Below are 22,445 nucleotides of genomic sequence, written 5' to 3'. Positions count from 1 at the left end.
TCTTGCTGTCTTCTTATACTTATTGAGTCTGTGTGTGTGCTTCGGGTGACCATTGGCTGGCCAGCCAAGTGCTAGAGAATGGAGTTGGTAAAGAGCCTTTCTAATTGCCTTTCTAATTTGGACAGCATGGGCAGCTGTGCCAGCTTGCAAACTCTAGAGCAGATGATGCATTTCAGCCCTGGCTGCATGAACTTTAGTGATAGTGCGTTTTGTGTGGAAGAACTTGTAAAGCAGTTAAACTGTGTAATTCTTGCCCCATCGGCTGCTGATGATATACATTTATGCCAGCAACTGATAGACATCCCCATCTTATCTAATTGTCAGCACCAGAGTGCTATCTCTTTAAAAATATTTAGCAGATTGTGTTTGCTATGTCTTGCCGACTCTTTAAACATACCAAGCAAGCCCAGCCACATCCTGGTTATTCTAAAATGTTATCACTTTATGTCATTTCTAAGCTGAGTGACATTTTTATCAATGGAAAAGATGCGTGATATATACATTAGTAAAACGGACGACTACATTTTTAGCCAACACCTCTTTGTGTGACAATAATTCATTTGTTTTTATTTGCCGCTCACACAGCCAAGAAGCTGCCACTCATAAAAGGGTAACAAGACCATAAACTGGGATGTAACGCTGCACGTATTCGATGTGACATTTTCTTGAATCTAGTACGAATATTGCAGATTTAAGTTTAACTACTGACTTAAACTTTCTCTGTTTCTACCTAAACTCTGCCTGAAAAAAACACGCCCTGTCCCATAAAAGCGATGAGCATGGTTTGGCCATGACATCACTTCCTACAGCGTTATTTCACCTTGCCTGTGTTCATTTGACTGGTGGCCTGCCTGGTGCTGATGCTCCGCTTCTTGGTCGTGGCCCTAGCATAAGAGCAACAATTAGAGAGGTGGGGTATTGGAGTGACTAAGATGGTGGGGGCAAAGATAAGGAAGTAGAGTAATAGCACAGCTAAAGAGTGGGTAACGCCTTTGGAGAGGAAAAGATGAAAAAAAGGGGAGAGTGCACCACGTCTATCACTGGGAGAACCATTATATTTCCATACTGTGGCTAAATCAGAGTATTTGTGGAAATCAATGCACGATGCGAAGCAGAAATGGCAAACGTTTCTGGACACTGTATCTGTACCTTTGTAGGACTGAGCATGCCAGCATGTGTAATTGAGTTTGTGTATGTTGGTGCATGCACGCATACCTGTGTGAAACCTTTTTTACCTCAGTGCTGCCCCAGCTAAACCCGGTTCTGACATTCTTCGTCTCTTTCTTCGCAGGTATTACGCAGTTCAGCAGTGATGTGAAGGAGATGCTGGGGTTCAGCCCGGGTTGGTTCTGGAAGATCTGCTGGGTAGCCATCTGCCCCATCTTTCTCCTGGTGAGAGTACACCCTTCACCATTGCCTAAAGAAAATATTGTCAAATGTGTAATAGTTTGCAATGTTCACTATAGCTTTCCCTGAAAAGTATGGCAGTCTGTGTACTTGACACGTGTAGAGAAGGGGCAGTGAAGGAGAGCAGACCTAGCTAACATTGTACAATTTTAAAAGCCAATATTTGGGAAGTTGTGTGTTCGCTGGTGATCCCCAGAGCTGAAGCCTAGTGCCTCTTGCTCTAGAGTCGATTTTTTCACTATGCAAACGCATGCACTTCCTTTGATCTCTAGTTCCTCCTGATCTGGAGCATGCACTTCTTCTCTTCAAGCATCCCTGAACTCTATAATCAGTTCCAGCACTCACAGGTCTAGAGTTTCTTGTATACTGGTTGCATACTAATTTGGCTCCCTCTTCAACCCTGTCTGATATAGAACCCGAAGTCTTTCTTACATTTTCGGTGATTGTCTGCGCTAGGACAGACCTAATTTAAGCTGCTTCAGTTCACCACCACCACGTCCACCACAACGTCCACCAACACCACGTGCACCAACATCACGTCCACCGCCACTACGTCCACCACTATATCCACCACCACCTCCACCACCACCACGCCCACCTCCACCACCACATCCACCACCACGTCCTCCACCACCACCACATCCACCACCACACCCACCACCACCTCCACCACCACCACCACCACCACCACCACCACCACATCCACCACCACCAAATCCACCACCTCCACCACCACATCCTCCACCACCACCACGTCCACCACCACGTCCACCACCACATCCTCCACTAACACCACGTCCACCACCATCACGTCTACTACCACCACGTCAACCACCACATCCACATCCACCACCACCTCCACCACCACCACATCCACCACCACCACATCCACCACCACCACGTCCACCACCTCCACATCCACCACCACCACGTCCACCACCACCACCACATCCACCATCACGTCCTCCACCACCACGTCCACCACCACCATGTCCACCACCACGTCCTCCACCACCATGTCCACCACCACCACCATGTCCACCACCTCCACGTTCGCCACCACGTCTACCACTACTGCATCCAACACCACCACGTCCACCACCACCACGTCCACCACCACAACCACCATCACCACGTCTACCACCTCCACACCATGTCCACCACCACCACCACATCACGTCCACTACCACCACCATATCAGGCACCACCACCACGTCCACCACCACATCCACCACCACCACATCCACCACCACCACCACCACCACGTCCACAACCACCACGTTCACAACGTTCGCAACCACCATGTCCACCACGTCCACCACTTCCACATCCACTACTACCACCAGGTCCACCACCACCGTGTCAACAACCACCACCACGTCCACCACCACCACGTCCACCACATCCACCAGGTTCACCACCACCACGTCCACCAACACATCCACCACCACTATGTCCACCAAAACCATGTCCACAACCACGTCCACCACCCCCACGTCCACCACCACTACATTCACCACCACCACAACGTCCACCACCACCAGCACATCCACTACCACGTCAGCCACCTCCACCACGTCCACCACCACCACCGCATCCACCACCACCACGTCCACCACCACCATGTCTACCACCACCGCGTCCACCACCACGTCCACCACCACCACCACAACCAACACCACCACGTCCACCACCACGTCCACCACCACCACATCCGCCACCACCACCACGCTTGTTCTGTGTGGTATGTATGTGGTATTTGTACACCGGCAACCTAGCTGAAAAGGCAGCAGAGCTCTGTACATGGTCAAAGGCAATAATACAGTGAAAAACTGGCCCAGCCCTCCATTGAAAGAAAGAGATGGAATCTAGAACATATTCATGCAATGAAAAACTGTGAGAAATCTTCGAACAAGTGTTTGACTGCCAGAGAAGTCAATATGGATTTGAAAGATAGTTGCATATTTGAGGATAAACGTACAAGTGTAGCACATCATGAACCATCCTCAATTTAGTAGTCATGATCTCTATTTCCCAGGATACCATTACCTGTGTGTAGTGCGCCTTGTTCCTACCCTAACAAACAAGGTTGAAACCCTATACTCATTGTGCAGGATTCGACTTTCCTGGGGATGTTGTGTTCAACACAGTAATGATGGGTCAGCACATCTGGCACAGTGCTCTGCCCTAGAACCTCTCATGTCAACACTTTCATCCTTCATTGGTGGAGGCGCCACCCCATTGCTAGCTCCCACACTGTAATAGACAGAGGGCCTGACTTAGATCTTGTTGGACGGATTACTACCTCACAACTATGACGGATATCCAGTCTGACGAAATATAAATCAATTTCAGTGGATGGGATATCCGTCACTGTTTTGAAAGAGTCACCCATCCGCCTAGATCTAAATCAGGCCCTAAGTGAGGAAAACCAAGTTGAGCATGTGTGAACAGCAGTTTGAGTAATATTGTACAGTAAGGAAAGAGAAGCTTATTTAAAGGATGAAACCAATTCCAGTGGTATGCATCTTAAAAATCGGATTTATCCAGTCACAATTTCAATGAAAGATTGAAACATTTCCATTGTGGGAATCATGGAGTGTGTCCCTACAAGAGGGAACAAACTGAACAGCAGGTAAGGTGCAGCACCAATTGAGAGCATTCCTCCTGGGCGCATCTCTATTATCTGAAGGAAGACCTTCCATTATAGGAAATTCCATTCTCCATGACTATGGAAGTGCCTTCCCAGTATGTTCTTGTGGTTTGAGTGGTGTTGAGTGGTCTGCCATTTATTGAAGTATTATCCTTCTACCTGTGTTTGCACACGTCACTTTTCTCTTGTAACACACTGTTTGCTACCTCCTTCATTTTGTTTGCTTTAGATACTTGCACAAGTGCCACCATTGCCTACGTAACGTTTGTTCTTGTGTTTGAGTGTTTGCCATTTATTGCAGTATTATACCTCTACTTGTACGTTGTACGGCTTTGTAACTTGCACACGTCACTTTTTTTCCTCCTGTAATGCACCGTTTGCTACCTCTTGTATTTTGTTTGCTCACAATTGTCACTTTTACCTCATGTAACGTAACGTTTGCTTTTGTAATTGTTCACTTGTATTTTCTTCTCATGTATCATTAACGTTCCTATTGTGAATAGGGTAAAGTCTGCGCTATATAAAAACGCATAAATAAATAAATAAATAAATAAATCACTGGAAGGCACTAACACTGACCCCTTCCCACAGGTGCCTGCACTTATGCTCATACCACAACAACTGCAAAAATAACAGTTGATGGTCAGAATGCAGAACAATGTCATACATTCACCCCAGTACAGAGATCTGGGCCTAAATCCATCGTTTTTTTGCACTCCACACACCCCAGTTCAGACATGGCCATATGCAAATCAGCCTTGGCCCTGTGCCTCATGGGAACAGTCCAGCTCGAACTACCAAGCCATGTCTTTCCTGGACCAGAATCAAGCATCCTAAGACCGGTTTCTGGCTATCAGCCATCTTCAGCCAGGATAGATTGACTCCAGTGGTGTGGAGAGCATGGGACTCACGTCTGAGCATACCCATCCCACTCGGGGTGACAAATGCAAAAACAACAGTTGATGGACAGAATGCAGAAGAATGTCATACATTCACCCCAGTACAGAGATCTGGGCCTAAATCCATAGTTGTTTTGCACTCCACACCACCTCAGTTCAGACATGGCCATATGCAAATCAGCCTTGACCCTGTGCCTCATGGGAAAAGTCCAGCCCGAACTGCCAAACCATGTCTTTCCTGGACCAGAATCAAGCATCCTAAGACCAGTTTCTAGAAATCAGCAGTCTTCAGCCAGGATAGCTTGACTCTAGTGGTGTGGAGAGCATGGGATTCACGTCTGAGCATACCCATCCCACTCGGGGTGACAAATGCAAAAACAAACGTTGATGGACAGAATGCAGAACAATGTCTTACATTCACCCCAGTACAGAGATCTGGGCCTAAATCCATAGTTTTTTTGCACTCCACACCACCCCAGTTCAGACATGGCCATATGCAAATCGGCCTTGACCCTGTGCCTCATGGGAACAGTCCAGCCCGAACTGCCACGCCATGTCTTTCCTGGACCAGAATCAAGCATCCTAAGACCGGTTTCTGGCTATCAGCCGTCTTCAGCCAGGATAGCTTGACTCCAGTGGTGTGGAGTACATGGGACTCACGTCTGAGCATACCCATCCCAGTCGGGGTGACAAATGCAAAAACAACAGTTGATGGATAGAATGCAGAACAATGTCATACATTCACCCTAGTACAGAGATCTGGGCCTAAATCCATCGTTTGTTTGCACTCCACACCACCTCAGTTCAGACATGGCCATATGCAAATCAGCCTTGACCCTGTGCCTCATGGGAACAGTCCAGCCCGAACTGCCAAGCCATGTCTTTCCTGGACCGGAATCAAGCATCCTAAGACCGGTTTCCGGCTATCAGCCGTCTTCAGCCAGGATACCTTGACTCCAGTGGTGTGGAGAGCATGGGACTCACGTCTGAGCATACCCATCCCAGTCGGGGTGACAAATGCAAAAACAACAGTTGATGGACAGAATGCAGAACAATGTCATACATTCACCCCAGTACAGAGATCTAGGCCTAAATCCATCGTTTTTTTGCACTCCACACCCCCTCAGTTCAGACATGACCATATGCAAATCAGCCTTGACCCTGTGCCTCATGGGAACAGTCCAGCCCGAACTGCCAAGCCATGTCTTTCCTGGACCGGAATCAAGCATCCTAAGACTGTTTTCTGGCTATCAGCCGTCTTCAGCCAGGATAGCTTGACTCCAGTGGTGTGGAGAGCATGGGACTCACGTCTGAGCATACCCATCTCACTCAGGGTGACAAATGCAAAAACAACAGTTGATGGACAGAATGCAGAACAATGTCTTACATTCACCCCAGTACAGAGATCTGGGCCTAAATCCATTGTTTTGCACTCCACACCACACCAATTCAGACATGGCCATATGCAAATCAGCCTTGACCCTTTGCCTCATGGCAACAGTCCAGCCTGAACTGCCAAGCCATGTCTTTCCTGGACCGGAATCAAGCATCCTAAGACCGGTTTCTGGCTATCAGCCGTCTTCAGCCAGGATAGCTTGACTCCAGTGGTGCGGAGAGCATCGGACTCACGTCTGAGCATACCCATCCCAGTCGGGGTGACAAATGCAAAAACAACAGTTGATGGACAGAATGCAGAACAATGTCATACATTCACCCCAGTACAGAGATCTGGGCCTAAATCCATAGTTTTTTTGCACTCCACACCACCTCAGTTCAGACATGGCCATATGCAAATCAGCCTTGACCCTGTGCCTCACGGGAACAGTCCAGCCCGAACTGCCAAACTATGTCTTTCCTGGACCAGAATCAAGCATTCTAAGACTGGTTTCTGGCTATCAGCAGTCTTCAGCCAGGATAGCTTGACTCCAGTGGTGTGGAGAGCATGGGACTCACGTCTGAGCATACCCATCCCACTGGGGTGACAAATGCAAAAACAAATGTTGATGGACAGAATGCAGAACAATGTCATACATTCACCCCAGTACAGAGATCTAGGCCTAAATCCATCGTTTTTTTGCACTCCACACCACCCCAGTTCAGACATGGCCATATGCAAATCAGCCTTGACCCTGTACCTCATGGGAACAGTCCAGCCCGAACTGCCAAGCCATGTCTTTCCTGGACCGGAATCAAGCATCCTAAGACCGGGTTCTGGCTATCAGCTGTCTTCAGCCAGGATAGCTTGACTCCAGTGGTGTGGAGAGCATGGGACTCACGTCTGAGCATACCCATCCCACTCGGGGTGACAATGCAAAAACAACAGTTGATGGACAGAATGCAGAACAATGTCATACATTCACCCCAGTACAGAGATATGGGCCTCAATCCATCGTTTTTTTGCACTCCACACCGCCCCAGTTCAGACATGGCCATATGCAAATCAGCCTTGACCCTGTGCCTCATGGGAACGGTCCAGCCCGAACTGCCAAGCCATGTCTTTCCTGGACCGGAATCAAGTATCCTAAGACCGGTTTCTGGCTATCAGCCGTCTTCAGCCAGGATAGCTTGACTCCATTGGTGTGGAGAGCATGGGACTCACGTCTGAGCATACCCATCCCACTCGGGGTGACAAATGCAAAAACAACAGTTGATGGACAGAATGCAGAACAATGTCATACATTCACCCCAGTACAGAGATCTGGGCCTAAATCCATTGTTACCACAACAACAGCAGGATTCAGGAAAGATGTGGGTCGAATGCTGGCAGGCCCCTTGTAGGAAATCTGACTTTTCTGAGTGGTCACCCCTGATTTTTAGCCTGTTGCTGGACCGAACATTTTTTCTGGTTTTAAAAGTCTGCACACTCTACTCCCTACTAACCTCTAGTAAAGTGCCTGTGCTACTCCTCTCATCATGATGAAATTTGTACACTCCTAAGTGGCATATGTAACTTGCCTATAAGTCACTATTATATGTTATATATATGTACCCAGGGCCTGTAAGTTAAATATCACTGGTGGACTGTAACACCTATCGTGCCATCCACTACAGTGACAGTGTACAACATGACTTCAAGCCTACCAGGGTATCCTGATTGTGGCTGTTTAAATACTGCTGTTCAACATGTCAAAATAAACCCCCTGGACATGTCAAAACTCTATTTTAAATATAAATAAGTCACCCTTATCTCGCCCATGTCACCCACAACTCACAGAGCATGCTATATAAATTTAGGACATGTAGAAATGTAATGTCCTTACAGTGATTAGCACCCAAAAGCTCCTTTTTCACTGTGCCAGGCCTAACTGGCTTATCTAGAAAACAAACCAACGTGCAAATTTAGAATCCTAATTCTGTGTTTCAGGAATGAGAACAGCTAGAAAAATAATTAAACAATTTTTACTAGTTATCTAAAATACAATTCAATTATGAAGTTAGGTTTCTAATAATAGTAGGGAAATAACTTTGAGAATGTTACATTTTCCCTGCCTGAAGTTCCTTGAGGCTAAATTTGCATGTGATCTACCACTTTTGCCAGCTACTATTTGGCATTTCAAAAGGTGTGAAAGAGTTGCAAAGTGCCTCCCAGGAGCAAACAATAAGCTGACCTGAATGGGCAGATATGACTTATTTTAAACAGACAGAGTATACAGATTGGGGCTCTGAACATCCTCTTTGACATTATAGCATCAATTCCTGCTTGAATGTCAGATCTTGCTTGACAGATTTACTGGCTTTTATATATAACACTTGATGGAAGGGAAATTGCTTGCCAAAACAATACTTATGTATCCACTGTCTGGTTTACGGAAAACGTTACTTTTGTTCTACCACTGTCTCCTGGTTTATTGTGAGGATAGTGGCTCACCAAACTAGATTTTTGGAGTTAGATATGGGAGGAAGTTATGATCCCCATGGTCCTCTCCCCACACACACCCCAGCCTTCAGAGCCCAAGTTTAGTGTGGCTGAAGATTTTCACATTCTTCAAAATGCACGAAGTGGGTAGGATTGTCCCAGGGAACGTTTACCCCATTGTTTAGAGTATGCTCAGGAGTCATTTCCACCTACCAGCTCGTGCCAGGCATGTATGTGGCATCCTCAGGCCCCCACTACAGAATAATCCTGGACCTGAGGAAGATCATACCCTACAGTCTGAGACTTGAGAAGAGCAGTGAAAGACATGGCCTGCTCTGTCTTGTACCTAGGATAAAGAAGTGGACTCCAAGGGTCATAAGGTTGTACAGGTACACACAAGCTACAAGAGGCCTTTTCCTGCAAATTCACAACTGACCAGAAGCAACTAGACCTGAACTGGACCCTGCTTTTTGGCCTCTGCCTGGTACCCTGAGAGTCTCAAAGTGCCATCACTGAGATTATGGGGGTGTTTTATAAGTGTGCTCATATGGTGGATTGAGATTAAAGTCAGAAGGTAAAATCTTAAACCTGGACATACCGGGTTGGTGTAGCTGACCCCTGCTCCATCACGTTCAGTGTCAACTTGGGCCTAGGTCCCAGTCAACTATGGCCATTGGCTAACATTGGCACTTTTTGCTTTTTAACACTTTTCCTGCTTAATATCTATTTCCCTTATTGAATTTTTGTCGGTTTTGTTTATTAAAGTTGACTCTTTTTTTTCTAATTCAGTTTGGGATTTTCATTGTTTGCATTTCGACCTTATCACTGTTTTGGTACTTCATAAATACTTTACACTTTGCCTAAGTTAAGCAGTCTGCTATGTTTCATTGCCAGCAGGCGGTCGAGCTCGGGTTAATATAATTACTTTATTGGTTCACCACAACAAAGGTTGTGATTATTTCTTAAGGTGAGTAGTAACCCACCCCAAATAATTATCCAATTTCCTGTACCCAGCTCCTCAAAAGGCATGGACAGTGAAGCAACAGACAGCACAGTAAATGAAGTGTACAATACTATAAGGATGAAATCAAGATACAGGGTTCATGCAACAAGTTGCACATTCAAATTGATTTTAATGAATGAATGAGAAATATATGATGCATTAACGTTCACTTAAAAAAGGCATCTTGGCACTAATCTTTCAAGATCAAACTCATTTTACCTTCATGCTAAACATTACAAGCAGCTTTTAAACCAAACACCCGTCCCTCTACTAATCTGAAACTATTAAATACCAACAAACATCCCACACAAAAGATTATGGTATTCCCAGGTCCACAAGAAAGGGCGCCGAGATTGGGAATGTACTGTAATGCCATAATAATGGTGGTAAGGGCTACACAAATGCTATTAACATAAAATTGATGACAGGCCAAAACTTTGCACCTTCTATTCCACTAAATTAGCTAATTTAGAGCAATATTTACTCCTGGTGATCCACAGAAGTCATGCCATATAATATTTTGGGATTCAACGTATTGCCAACTACAAAGTCAAATTACACATTTTCAGAAGCCCCTCCTCCAGTGCAGTGTACAGAACCATTCATGTATCACAAACCCTTTGTACAAGGCTCTTGTCCAGCTACTGTAAAATAAGTGGGTGTTTCTTGGTGAATCTTACCATGTCCCCATGGGCTATGTGTGCCCCATGTTGCAGTCAACTCTTGAAAAAAATAGTAGATGTGTGGTGTGTAAATGCCAAAAGTATGTTTAATTTATATTGAACCTAATAACTATAATAACCCAAGGCTCTTTCAAATCAGTACCCAATAGTGGCATCTCAGATCCTTCACATATGTTTTATATTGCTTTGCCGCCAAGTTTTGTAGCCTGTTATGTATAATAGAAGACGGAAACTCCAATCTAAAACACAACTTTAATTAACATTCCTCTCAAGATCTAGACCTTCAGTAGCTGACAGTGCTATACTTTGAAGATGATTGAGATTTGGCTGTAGATGTAAACGACTTAATGTATACAGGATAAAGTACCATAGGCAGATACATAATTAGAATAAGTCACATTACCTCAAAGTCCCATGCTAGCTGCTCGCCTCTTTTTCCTCTATGGCGTTGGTATGTGGATACTGTTAGTAGATAAGGACCATCAGACCCCGTTTCTGTCTCTCTGCCCATTACAATGCTGTAGGTCAGTGGTAGCCAATGTTAGTCCAGGAGGAGTAGAACAATGCCCAATTTTAGGATAACCACTAAATGTTTTCGTTGTTAATGTATTATCATTAATAACAATATTATTATTACACCAATAATACAAATGCCTTGCTTATTATATATTGCTTTTATGACACTTTTTCCATTTCTAAACATTGATTGTCGTTTTATTGTTTGCAAATTTTTATGATTTTCCTAAAAATCATGACTGTCTAGTCCTTATGGACCAGTGTTGAATATCCATACGGTAGACCCTACCTCGTATCATAGTCTGGTTTTGCTTTCACATTACGTTACTCTCCTATGTGTTTTATAAAGATAAAGAATTGCAGTATCCAGATGAATTATGGCTAGCGAACCTTTACCACGGGTCTCTTAATCTCTTAACAAAAGGAGGCAAATGGCAGGTGATTTTTACTAAAAAGGCTTGGGCACAAAATGTAATGCATTCTGAAGTGTACTGGACTTAAACACAAATTTGGAGAATAGGCATGATTAGAGGTGTTAAGAGTCGATATGAGAAACTGGCAAACCACATGCTCTGATGCCACTTATGAAATTTACATGTTGTAGTACTGTGAATATTTCCCTGTCCCAATTTGCTCATACTAACACTACTTAATTTTATTCTAGTTTATCCTCTGCAGCTTTCTCTCCAGTCCACCTGAACTCAAATTGTTTGACTACAGCTATCCCTATTGGACTACAGTTTTGGGATATTCCATTGGCACTTCCTCGATCATCTGCATCCCAGCGTACATGGTGTACCGGCTGTTGATCACCCCTGGGTCGCTCAAAGAGGTACTTATGTGTGTGTGCCTATGTGTACCTATCCGTTCGATATCACTGGTTCCTTGCACCAGCAGTCTTTAGCCCTTCAAACGAAAAAATATTTTGGTAGTATCTGATGGGCCAGTGCATTACCAGGAGTTTAAAGTGCTGTTCTTAGATTATGAAGCATAGGAAGCAGGGGTGAGACACAGGGCCACATTATCAAGAACGGCGCAAACACTATCGCCGCTGTAGCGGCAGGAAACTGCTGCTAAAGTGGCTATAAGGGGCTTGACAATATGCCCTAGAGAATTCCAATAGTAGACCATGTTTGATGTCCCTGAAACCAGAACCTGGGCTTCTTTTGGAATTCTATAGGGCATAATATCAAGGCCCTTATCGCCGCTTTAGCAGCAGTTTCCTGCCGCTAAAGCGGCGATAAGGCTTGCAACGTTCTTGATAATATGGCCCTTAGAATCTGCAAAATGTGGAGATACATCCTGGAAGCCCAGGGTTGCCAGATTATGTCAAGTGAACAAAATACTTCTTCAAGTTGAAGATCAGTCAGTTTGAATCCGGGACTTTTAACAACAAACTCCATCAGGTACGAGTCCCCTGTCGGCAGGCGGACTGAGATGATAGCCTTCCTCTGAATTAAGGTTGACATTTTGTCCTAAGAACCGGTTTCTTGGCCAGGTATTTGGCCCACTAGCTGATGATGAACTCAGATAATGAAGAATTTGTGAAAGTTCCAACTTGCAGCCTGTTGGCACCAGCGATCACCTATATAGCCCCAATCCTGATTCTTCACAGATGTGGCAAAAGAAACTGGAGGTGGCTCCCACTGCCAAGATGACACAGACTGCCTCTGGCATCACAAATGATCCTTAAAAGGAGAAGTGGAGTGTGGTTCTTAGACTGTAATACAAGATGCAACAACCTTCATCCTCTAGACGTTCCCCACAGAACCTATCCGAATATTCAGTTGTAATGGTATTAGAAGGGGGAGGGGAGGAATAATTTAGGATATCACTGGTTTGGCTAGAGATTGAACTCTAAGGACCATATTCCTTCAAATACTTTAAGGGGGGGGGGCGTGGCCGAGACAGCGATGTGAGCGGACGCGTCTCGTGCGAGCTCCGTCGCCCTGCTGTGTAATAAGCCTGATTTTGCGAAGTCCGGGGGTTCTTCTCCTGGGGACCCCCTGTCTGCTGCAAGCCCTGTCAGCATTGTACCCCTGGAGTGAGTCCTGGCTGTTGGGGATCCCGCTGAAGACGTCTGGAGCCCCGGGGCCTCCGCGATCGGCTCCTGGCTGCCATCTTCCTGCCGGGTCTGCCGCTGAGACGCCTGGCCCGGCTCCTCCCGAGCGGGGCCGGCCATCGTCGTTGACACAGCGCCGGAGGTTGCCTGTGCCCCACCTGTGGCGGACCCCCTCCCTCGGGGACGGATTGCTGCTCGGGCGGCGTTATCGAGGCTGTTGGTGCCTGGCCGCCCCTGCTGAAGTTGCCCGGGCGCTGCAGCCGGGAGAGGCCCCGGCTTTGGCGGGAACGGGAGGCCGAGCCTGGAGAAGTCGCCGGAGGACCTCACCCTGCGAGACCCGGCTCCTGATACCTTGACCACCGCGGGACAACTCCGGTGAGCAGCCCTTCTTGCACCACCCCCCCCCTGTTTGCCACCGGCGGTGTCCTGCAATCGGGGGGGCCTTACTGCGGAGCCGACCGCCATCTTGTCCCCCTAGTCGGCTGCCCGTGGCGACGCACCCGGATGAGGTGGGGGGACCCCTCGCCTGCTCACACGGCCCTCTGCACACAGGATCCCCTGCTGCCCTAGCGTGGACTGCCGAGCACTGCCGGGACGGCCCTGCCCCCTGCTAGCGGGGACCCCCGCCGCTCTCCGCCATTTTCTGCCCTGCGGTTTGGCGCCCTTGCCCCAATTGAGGCCGAAAGCGAGGAGCAGGCCTCCCAGCTCCTCGCCTCTGGCACTGAAGGAGAAGATCGACCCCCAACTCCAGAAGACCATTGATTGGGAACGATGTGACTTATGCTGCTTTGGAATGCACTCGACCTCCGGCCACTATGGTCCACCTTGTTACTCCACGGTGGCCTTGTCCTGCTGTTGATGGTGGTGGGGGCCTTTTCTTCCCTCGTGGGCCGCCTCCGTCCCCCCCCATGGGGGGCCGGAGGGAGCGGCCTGTGGCATCCGCCCTCTTCGGGCCCTGACCCCCACCATTGAGCTTTGGTGCCCTCTTGTCATCTGACTCGGACTTAAGTGCCTCCACGGAGCCCCGGCTCTTGCTGCCCCCGGACTTCCTCGAGACAGCGGGGTGGATGGGCAGCGGGACGACCAGACTTCTTCCTCTCATACCTCCACACCCTCACTTTGTCCCATAGGAAGTGACATTCCTGTGTTCGTCCGAACCCTCGGGAAGAGGATGCCCGGTACCTGGGACACTGTACTGTGGCCCTGTTGGCCTGTTATGGTTATGTTCTCTCTCTGCGCTCTTTCTTTTTCTACTTTCTTTTTTCTTCCTGCTTTTCACTTGCGCTGCCCTTTCTCCTGGTCTTTTCCCCGCGCCCGCGGGTGGTGGCCTGGTGGGAGCCGCGGGTGCTGGTGCGGTGGGGGCGGGGGGAGGCGACCACTGCCCTGTCTGAGGGGGGAGGTGCTCCATGGGCGATAGAGCGGCCCGACCCCCTTAGTGCGATGACGGCAAACATCCCCGCACCCCTGAAGGTCCTGTCACTCAATGTCAAAGGGCTCAACTCCCCCAACAAGCGGAATCAGGTATGGCGCTATCTCCTGCATCACTCCCCTGACATCATCCTCCTCCAGGAGACGCACCTTCTGAGAGGGGATACCAGGCGCATGGCGCACCCTAGATACCCCACGCAATTCTGGGCCTCCACTGACACTAAAACGGCGGGGGTGGCAATCCTCTGCAGGGCTGGCTTTAGACGGGGACCCACAAAACCCTACAAAAGTGCTGACGGGCGTTTCCTCCGAGCCACGGTACAGCTGGGGAGCGCCCAGTTCACCCTGGGCTGTGTATATGCACCCAACCAGTCGCAAGATAAATACCTCCAAGCGCTTCTGCGGGATCAGTTTAAACTAGGAGACCCCCGCGCGATCCTCGGTGGGGACTTCAACCTAGTGTGGGACCCGGAGTTGGACCGTGCGGGGGCCTCCTTCAATGGCGCCGGAGCAATGTCTTCTACCCTTAGAGCACAGATCGCAGACATGGGACTTGTGGATGTGTGGCGCTACCACAATCCGGGAACCCGGGACTATTCCTTTTATTCACACTCCCACAGAACGTACTCCCGTATAGATTATCTTTTTACTTCCCTTGAATTGACTCGAGACTCGCTGACGGCCACTATCTCCGACATCTCACTGTCGGACCATGCGCATGTGGAATTTCTGCTACAAGACCCGCTGGCTCGTGTCGCTCGGGAGCGGAGATGGGTCCTCCCGCCGAGCATCCTTCGGGACCCGGAGGATGTTGCCAGCATCCGTGACGCCATAGACTCGTACTTCGCCATTAATGACACCGCAGACACGCCCTTCCAGACGGTCTGGGATGCCTTTAAGGCCACCATTAGGGGCCACATTACCTCCCTGGCGGTGGCGCGGAGACGGGAGGCGTTTAAACTAGAAACCGATCTGGCCAGCGAGATCAAGCAAGCGGAAACTCGGGACAGGGACTGTCCCTCACAGGCGTCTAAGAGAACGCTCGCCAACCTCAGGGGGCAACTCCGAACGCTGCGCACTAACAAGGCAGAGCACTCCCTGCTGGTGCTCAAACAACGATATTACGAGGGTGGGGACAAGATAGGACGTCTTCTAGGGGGCAGACTGCGGGCACGTGCGGCTAGGGTTCACATTGCCAATATCAGACGGCAGGATGACACTTGCGCCACCACTGAAAAAGCCAAGCAGGAGGCCTTCGTTGCTTATTATTCCTCCCTGTATGCAGAGGAACCTACCACGGCGGTGGCACGGGAGGCCGTCCTCGCAGACTACGAGGGGTCTCCGCTGTTACCGGCCTGTGCGGCTGCATTGGAGGAACCCCTGCAGGAAGAGGAAATCTCTGCGGCCGTCAAAGACCTCCCCCCTGGAAAAACCCCGGGGCCGGACGGCCTGCCGCTGACCTTCTACCGCGTATTCCTGACCCAGCTTTGCCCGCACCTGCTGCGGCTATACTGTTCTTTTTCTGACACCACTGGCCCGTCCCCTGATATGGGCCTGGCGGAGATCGCCTTGATCCCTAAGCCTGGGAAGGATCCCGAACTGTGCGCTTCCTATCGCCCTATCACCCTCCTGAATACCGATCTGAAAATCTACACCAAACTTCTGGCCAAAAGACTGGACCCGTATATGCCGGGGTTGATAAATCCGGACCAGGTGGGGTTCATTCGGGATCGACAGGGGGCTGATAACTTGCGCAGGTTGGCACATCTGGTGGGGAAGGTGCGACACTGGGACATCCCGGCTTGCCTTCTCTCGCTTGACGCGGAGAAGGCCTTCGACCGGGTCGACTGGGCCTTCTTGAGAGCGGTCCTCCAGAAACTTGGTTTTGGTCCCAAAATGATCGCCAGGATCATGGCCCCTTATCTTGGGCCGCAGGCCAGAATCAGGATCAACGGCCAGCTGACACCGCCGCTCTCGATTCACAGGGGCACGAGGCAGGGGTGCCCGCTCTCGCCACTCTTGTTTGCCCTCGCGGTGGAACCGCTAGCGGTGCTGATAAGGCGCACTCCTAACATCCAGGGATACCCCACGGGGGCGTGACAACAAGGTGGCGTTATTCGCGGACGACCTGATCCTTACTCTTACGCGCCCTCGCGACTCCCTCTCAGCGGTACACGATGTCCTCTGCCTCTATGAACAAGCGTCCGGCCTTAAAATAAACCACACCAAATCCTGGGCACTCAACCTCACCATCCCTGAGGAAGAGGTCCACTTCCTGACAGGGGCAGTACCCTACCGATGGGCGGAGAACCACATCAAGTACTTGGGTCTCGATCTGACGCCCCACCGGGACTCTTGGTCCGCGCGGAACTGGACGGCATGCCGCAAAGAAGTCCTGGCGGACCTGCGCAAATGGAAGCCCTTGATGGTTTCCTGGTTAGGGCGGCTTAAGGCGGTTAAGATGTCGATTCTCCCCCGCATTCTCTACGTCTTCCAGTGCTTGCCCACCCCAATCCCGCTCCATTGCATTAGGAGTCTCCAACGTGACCTCACGTCGTTCATTTGGGGGGAAAACGCCCCCGGTTCTCACAGAAGGTCCTTATGGAACCGAGGGATCGGGGCGGCCTTGCCTGCCCGAACCTCCTACACTACTACTGGGCGGCACATCTCCGGTTTGTAATAGAATGGGGTGTGCGTGAAAGCGATAAGCACTGGTTCCACATGGACCGGGCGGTCACGGGGCGCACTATCTGGGATCTACCTTGGCTGCCGCGAGTGGCGCGTTCCAGTAGTGCATACATGGCGGTCCCGACGAAAACGGTCCTGGACATCTGGGACAGGATAGCGGTATCCAAAGGCCTCACCACGTTCCCTTCCCCGCACACCCCCATTGCTGGTTACCCGCACTTCCCTCCCGCAGCCCGGACCCGCGCCTTTGAGAACTGGACGCAAGGAGACTGCAGGGTCATAGGGGACCTCTTCCTTGGCGGGTCACCCAAATCGTGGACTGACTGCAAGGAGGAATTCAGTCTGCCCTCGACTGCCGGCCTGCAATACGCCCAGCTGCGCCATTGGACTATGGGAGATGACATGTACCGGGCGGCCACCAGGGCCTACACACCCTTCGAGAAACTGGCACGCTCCCTAGGGGGGCTGAAGAGGCTTATGTCCCAAATATATAACATATTGCAGCATCCCACCTCACCACCTGCTCACCCCTACCAGAGGCAATGGCAATCGGCGGCGGGTGCCGACATAGAGCCTTCCCAGTGGGTCAGGCTGTGGAACGATATCCCCAAAATCTATCGCAGCATTCCCCAGAGGGAAAATGCCTACAAAATGCTCACTCAATGGTACTATACCCCCTTGAGACTTAGCAAAATGTTCCCTTCCGCCTCGCCGCTGTGCTGGAGGTGTGGAACTGCGACTGGTGACTTCGTGCATATCTGGTGGACGTGCCCCACTCTAGCTGTCTTCTGGAAGGAGGTACTCAGTCACATCAAGAGGGTGTTGGGCTTTCCCCTGCCTGAAGAGGTATGCACGCTTTTGCTAGGCATTCGACCCCCTGCGCTTAAGGCCCTCACGCGCAGCGACTGGATCCTCACGCTCCAAATGCTAGGCGCGGCCAAGCAACTCATCGCTTTATACTGGAAACGGGCTGAAGCGCCGCCGATAGCCTCCTGGTTTGTGCGCCTTTGGCAGGTCCTGGCTATGGAAATGCTTACGGCGCGGATACAAATGAGAGGCGCGCGTTTCAAAGCGGTGTGGGAACCCCTTGTGCGCCACCTGTGCTCCATCAGTTATGCGCGCCACATGCCCCCTAGGCTTCGTGCACTACACCTCTTTGAGGACGCCCTTATCCCAGCCGATCCAAGCAGACTATGCCCTTAACTGCCCTCCCAGTGTAGACACTGTCACGCCCGCGCGTCCACTCGCGTTTTGCCCTCCTGACCGCACCTGCGATGCTACCGCTGTCTTTCCCTGGCCCCCCCTCTCACCTCTGCATAGCTCTCCTCCGACTTTTTCTTCCTTCCTACTTGCCACCCTGGCCTTCGCCTCCCTATGGGGCAGTTTGAGCCCCGTTGGGCCTTTTCAAAACTGTGACACTACAGTTATCACCTCCATGTGCGCCTCCCTCGCACAGCACTACAACAACCGCATGTGGCCAACCCTTCCAAACATCACCCCTAAGCCACGCAGCCGGCCCCCTCCGCGGGGTTGTAGGCAGGGCGCTGTGTTAATGCTTTATCCCCGCCCCGGGTGGTATACCCCTACAAGTTTCTTTATGCGCGGCCGGCCTCAGCACGGGGTTGCAGGCTTATCGATGTGTTCACAATAAAAACAGATTTGAACAAATACTTTAAGGGAATGGCATCTCATTAGCTTCTGAAATGTCACTGTTTGAGTAGAATACCTATTTGTACTGGTTCTGCCTTCCACCCGGAGTCATTGCACCTACAATGAACAGCAATATATCCGTCTGAAGAGCTTCCCTAAAGAGAACTGATGTGTGACAGAATTGACCCATAGTCAATCAATATTTTGGTGATTGTAGCCTGGCTTATCCTGGTATGTCTACTACAAGGCTTCCCCCATTGAGAGGAAGACTCCCCGGTGCACTGCTTAAAAAAGACTAAAGAGTCTAAAGTTTGAAATGAAGTTCATAGAAAGTTAAATCCACAAGGTTAAGTCGTTTTTCACATTTAATCCATATGCATTATGCTTCATGTATGGTTCATCAATGTTTCAAAACTCGCAAAATAAACATGATCCACGAAATTGTAATCCAATCATCAAACATCCCAATGCATTTCGGGCTGGTATCAAGCCCTTCCTCAGGGGATAGCTCTACAAACAAAAGGAAAATAACGAAATGAGGCCATGATATTGCACATTGCCACAGTCTCCAAAAATTATGCTGTGAAATCCATAGAGATATCAAGAAAAGTGAACATGGTGGGTGAAATATAAGCGCTTAAGTCACCAAAAAGATCATGCAACTACCGATTACAGCAACAATAATGAAATGATAAACAAAACGTGTGTGTACAAGAAACCAAAAAGAAGCAAAGATTGCAGCGTTGAACCGTCAGGACACCAGAAACCCAGGTGAGCAACAACGATAACATTCCTCAGTGTATCAAAGGGTACTTGCATAATACACCGGAGAGTTCTGCAGAAAAGTAAAACTCGCGTGAGTAGCCGCATGCACCCGTAACATCACATTAACTGAAGTCCTCAGTAGAGGTACTTACTCGATTAGATGTCCGTGGACTACAACAAACTGCTCCCGGGCAAAGCCGATCAAGCTCGTGGTACGAGAGTGAGGTTAATAAACGCGCGGCTTGCATAGTAAAAATGAAAGTGGGACTAAACGGCACAGAAAACGTGGGCGCCATCTTAGATAGGTGTCGAACTTGATAGAAGATAGATAAACGTGTAAACAGTCTCCACCACCACCCGAAAACAAGTGATGGCAAGACAACACAATGAAGAGTAGGTAACGGAAAATGAAATACACAATAAAAATATGTAAACAAAGTAAGAAATAGATGGGCATGAGGTAAATTGCAAATATAACAGAAGATAACACAACAGATCGAAGAATCAAAGATAACATAAGAACTCCATCCGATCATTGAGTCCATGTGGCTGCATCGTCACCATATAGCGGATCCAAAAGTTCTCTCTTTTCAGCAAGGTTTTCTTGTCATCATGTGTCAGAGGTACTTGCTCCAATATGAGATATTTCAACTGGGCAACAGTGTGTTTTACTTCCAAAAAATGTGTAGCAACTGTTGATTTAAGGTTACCAGTTCTTATGTTGCTTTTGTGTTCCAATAGGCGTATCCTGACCTTCCTCTCAGTATGACCAATGTAGCATTTTCCACAAGGACACTTCAACATGTAAATCACATTTGCGGAATTGCAGGTGGCATTGACACGAAGTTTGATGGGATAACCCTTCATGGGATGGTTAGTGCTGTTACCTGAAATGCAATTATTGCAATTACTGCAATTGTAACACGGTCTGAGTCCCTTGAAGATGGTTTGTTGATGCTTAATGGTAGGTTTGGATAACATCTCTTTCAAGTTGCGTCCCCTGGTGTACGCGAACAGCGGTTGCTGTGCGAAGATTCCCTGAAAATCAGACTCCATGCTCAATAGTGACCAATGGTTAGTAATGATTTTTCTGAACTGATTGCTCAACACGGTGTATTTGGAAACTAAGTAAGTGGAGAAGTGTGGCTCACTGGTTAGAGCAGGCAGACCCTGAAGCAGAGGTCAGACCCGGGACCAGGGTTCAATTCCCGACGCGGCAGGGTCTTGAGCTCAAATGTCCATGGACTCGATAATTCTCGCTTCGGTGCCTGACCTAATCATGGGTTCACACTCTGCAACTCTGGGCATTAAGCTTGCTTAATCTCCACAACGGCCCCCGCGGCGGGATGCCTGGCTTTCACCTTGGGGATGCCCTGTAGGGGCTATCTCACAGGGAAAAGCTAGGACGGGTTCCCAAGGCAAGCGCTTAGAGACCCCTGGGTTATAAGCGCTATATAAATCCAACATACAATACAATACAATACAATACAATACTACTACCATACGTGTATTCTCAGTTTTTGGTCGGATTTTTAAGAGCTCATCACGAGTCATGCCTTTTCAAGTGTTTGAGACGGATAGCCGCGGGCTTTGAACCTCTCCACCATGTTAGACATCTCCAGTTGGCAAGAATCCTCAGATGTGACAATGCGTTTGACACGCATTAACTGTGAGAGAGGTAGATTCTGTTTCAGTCCAGGTCGATGAAAGCTCTGGTAATGTAACATTGAGTTATGATCAGTCGGTTTCCGATACATAGTGGTGGTTACTATGCCTGCATGTCGTTCTACCTTAACATCAAGAAAAGGAATACATTCTCTGTCAAAGCTTCAAGTGAACTGGATACGGCCATTGATTTCATTCCAAGATTTTAAAAAATCTACAAGAGCATGCTCAGTTCCTGCCCATAGTATGAAGATATCGTCAATGAATCGCAGATAGAGCTTCCCACAGTTTGTCCAAGCATTCTGATTCAATATGTGTGATTCCTCTAACGATTTCATGAAGGTGTTAGCGTACGATGGCGCTGTACAATTGCCCATGGCAGTCCCATATAACTGGTGGAACCACTTGTCAGATACTGTGAAGTAACTGTGGTATAACGTGAATACCAACAGTTCCATCAACAGTACTTGCATGTACATATCCAAGTTGGAATTAGAAAGTTCGTGTTCTACTGCCGTTATGCCAAGGTCATGAGGTATGGAAGTGTAGAGTGAACAGACGTCCACTGTACACAATATCAATTCTTGATCTTCCAATGCCATGGTAGCTTGTTTTAATTTGATCAAAAAGTCAGTGGTGTCTCTGACATATGATCCAGTGCTCAAAACGAACGGCTGTAAATACTTGTCCAAGAATTTTCCGGTGTTCTCATGGATGCTGCCTTTAGTCGAGACAATGGGTCTCATGGGTGGTCTGGTGGGGTGCTTGTGCACTTTAGACAACAAGTATAACACAGGAGGTTTAGGATTGATGGGTGTCAGATAACGTCTTACTCTGTCATTGATGGTACCATTGTCAAAAGCTTGACCAATAATCTTCACAAGGATAGAGGCAAACTCGTTGGTTGGATCAGCTGGTAAAGATGCATAGGTGTTGAGATCAGAAGTGTGTATCAGAATTTGTTCCAGATAATAAGAAGCGTCCATGATCACGAGGGCGCCACCCTTATCAGCTGTTTGACACACAATCGATGGATTGTTGGCAATTTTTTGTACAATGTTCTTCTCAGCTTTAGTCAAGTTATCACGTTTAACCCTGGATTGAAATGGTAGTTTGGAAATGTCACTTTTAACGAGGCTTTCAAACATATCACACGTTTTCTGTGCCGTT

General features: G+C 48.7%; 1 protein-coding gene across 2 annotated transcripts in view; it reads left to right on the top strand.

The window, feature by feature from the left end:
* The window catches only part of SLC6A4 (solute carrier family 6 member 4), a 644,456-nt gene that overhangs the window by 611,371 nt on the left and 10,640 nt on the right, over positions 1-22,445 (top strand). For both annotated transcript variants that reach the window (XM_086955089.1, XM_086955091.1), the window contains exons 12-13: positions 1,292-1,392; positions 11,682-11,849. In XM_086955089.1, the coding sequence (XP_086811215.1) occupies positions 1,292-1,392; positions 11,682-11,849 (269 nt within the window). The remainder of the gene's footprint in view (positions 1-1,291; positions 1,393-11,681; positions 11,850-22,445) is intronic.

Source organism: Lissotriton vulgaris, chromosome 2_1 (genome assembly GCF_964263255.1).
Source record: "Lissotriton vulgaris chromosome 2_1, aLisVul1.2, whole genome shotgun sequence".
NCBI lineage: Eukaryota > Metazoa > Chordata > Amphibia > Caudata > Salamandridae > Lissotriton > Lissotriton vulgaris.
This window is presented reverse-complemented; position numbering and strand designations above follow the sequence as displayed.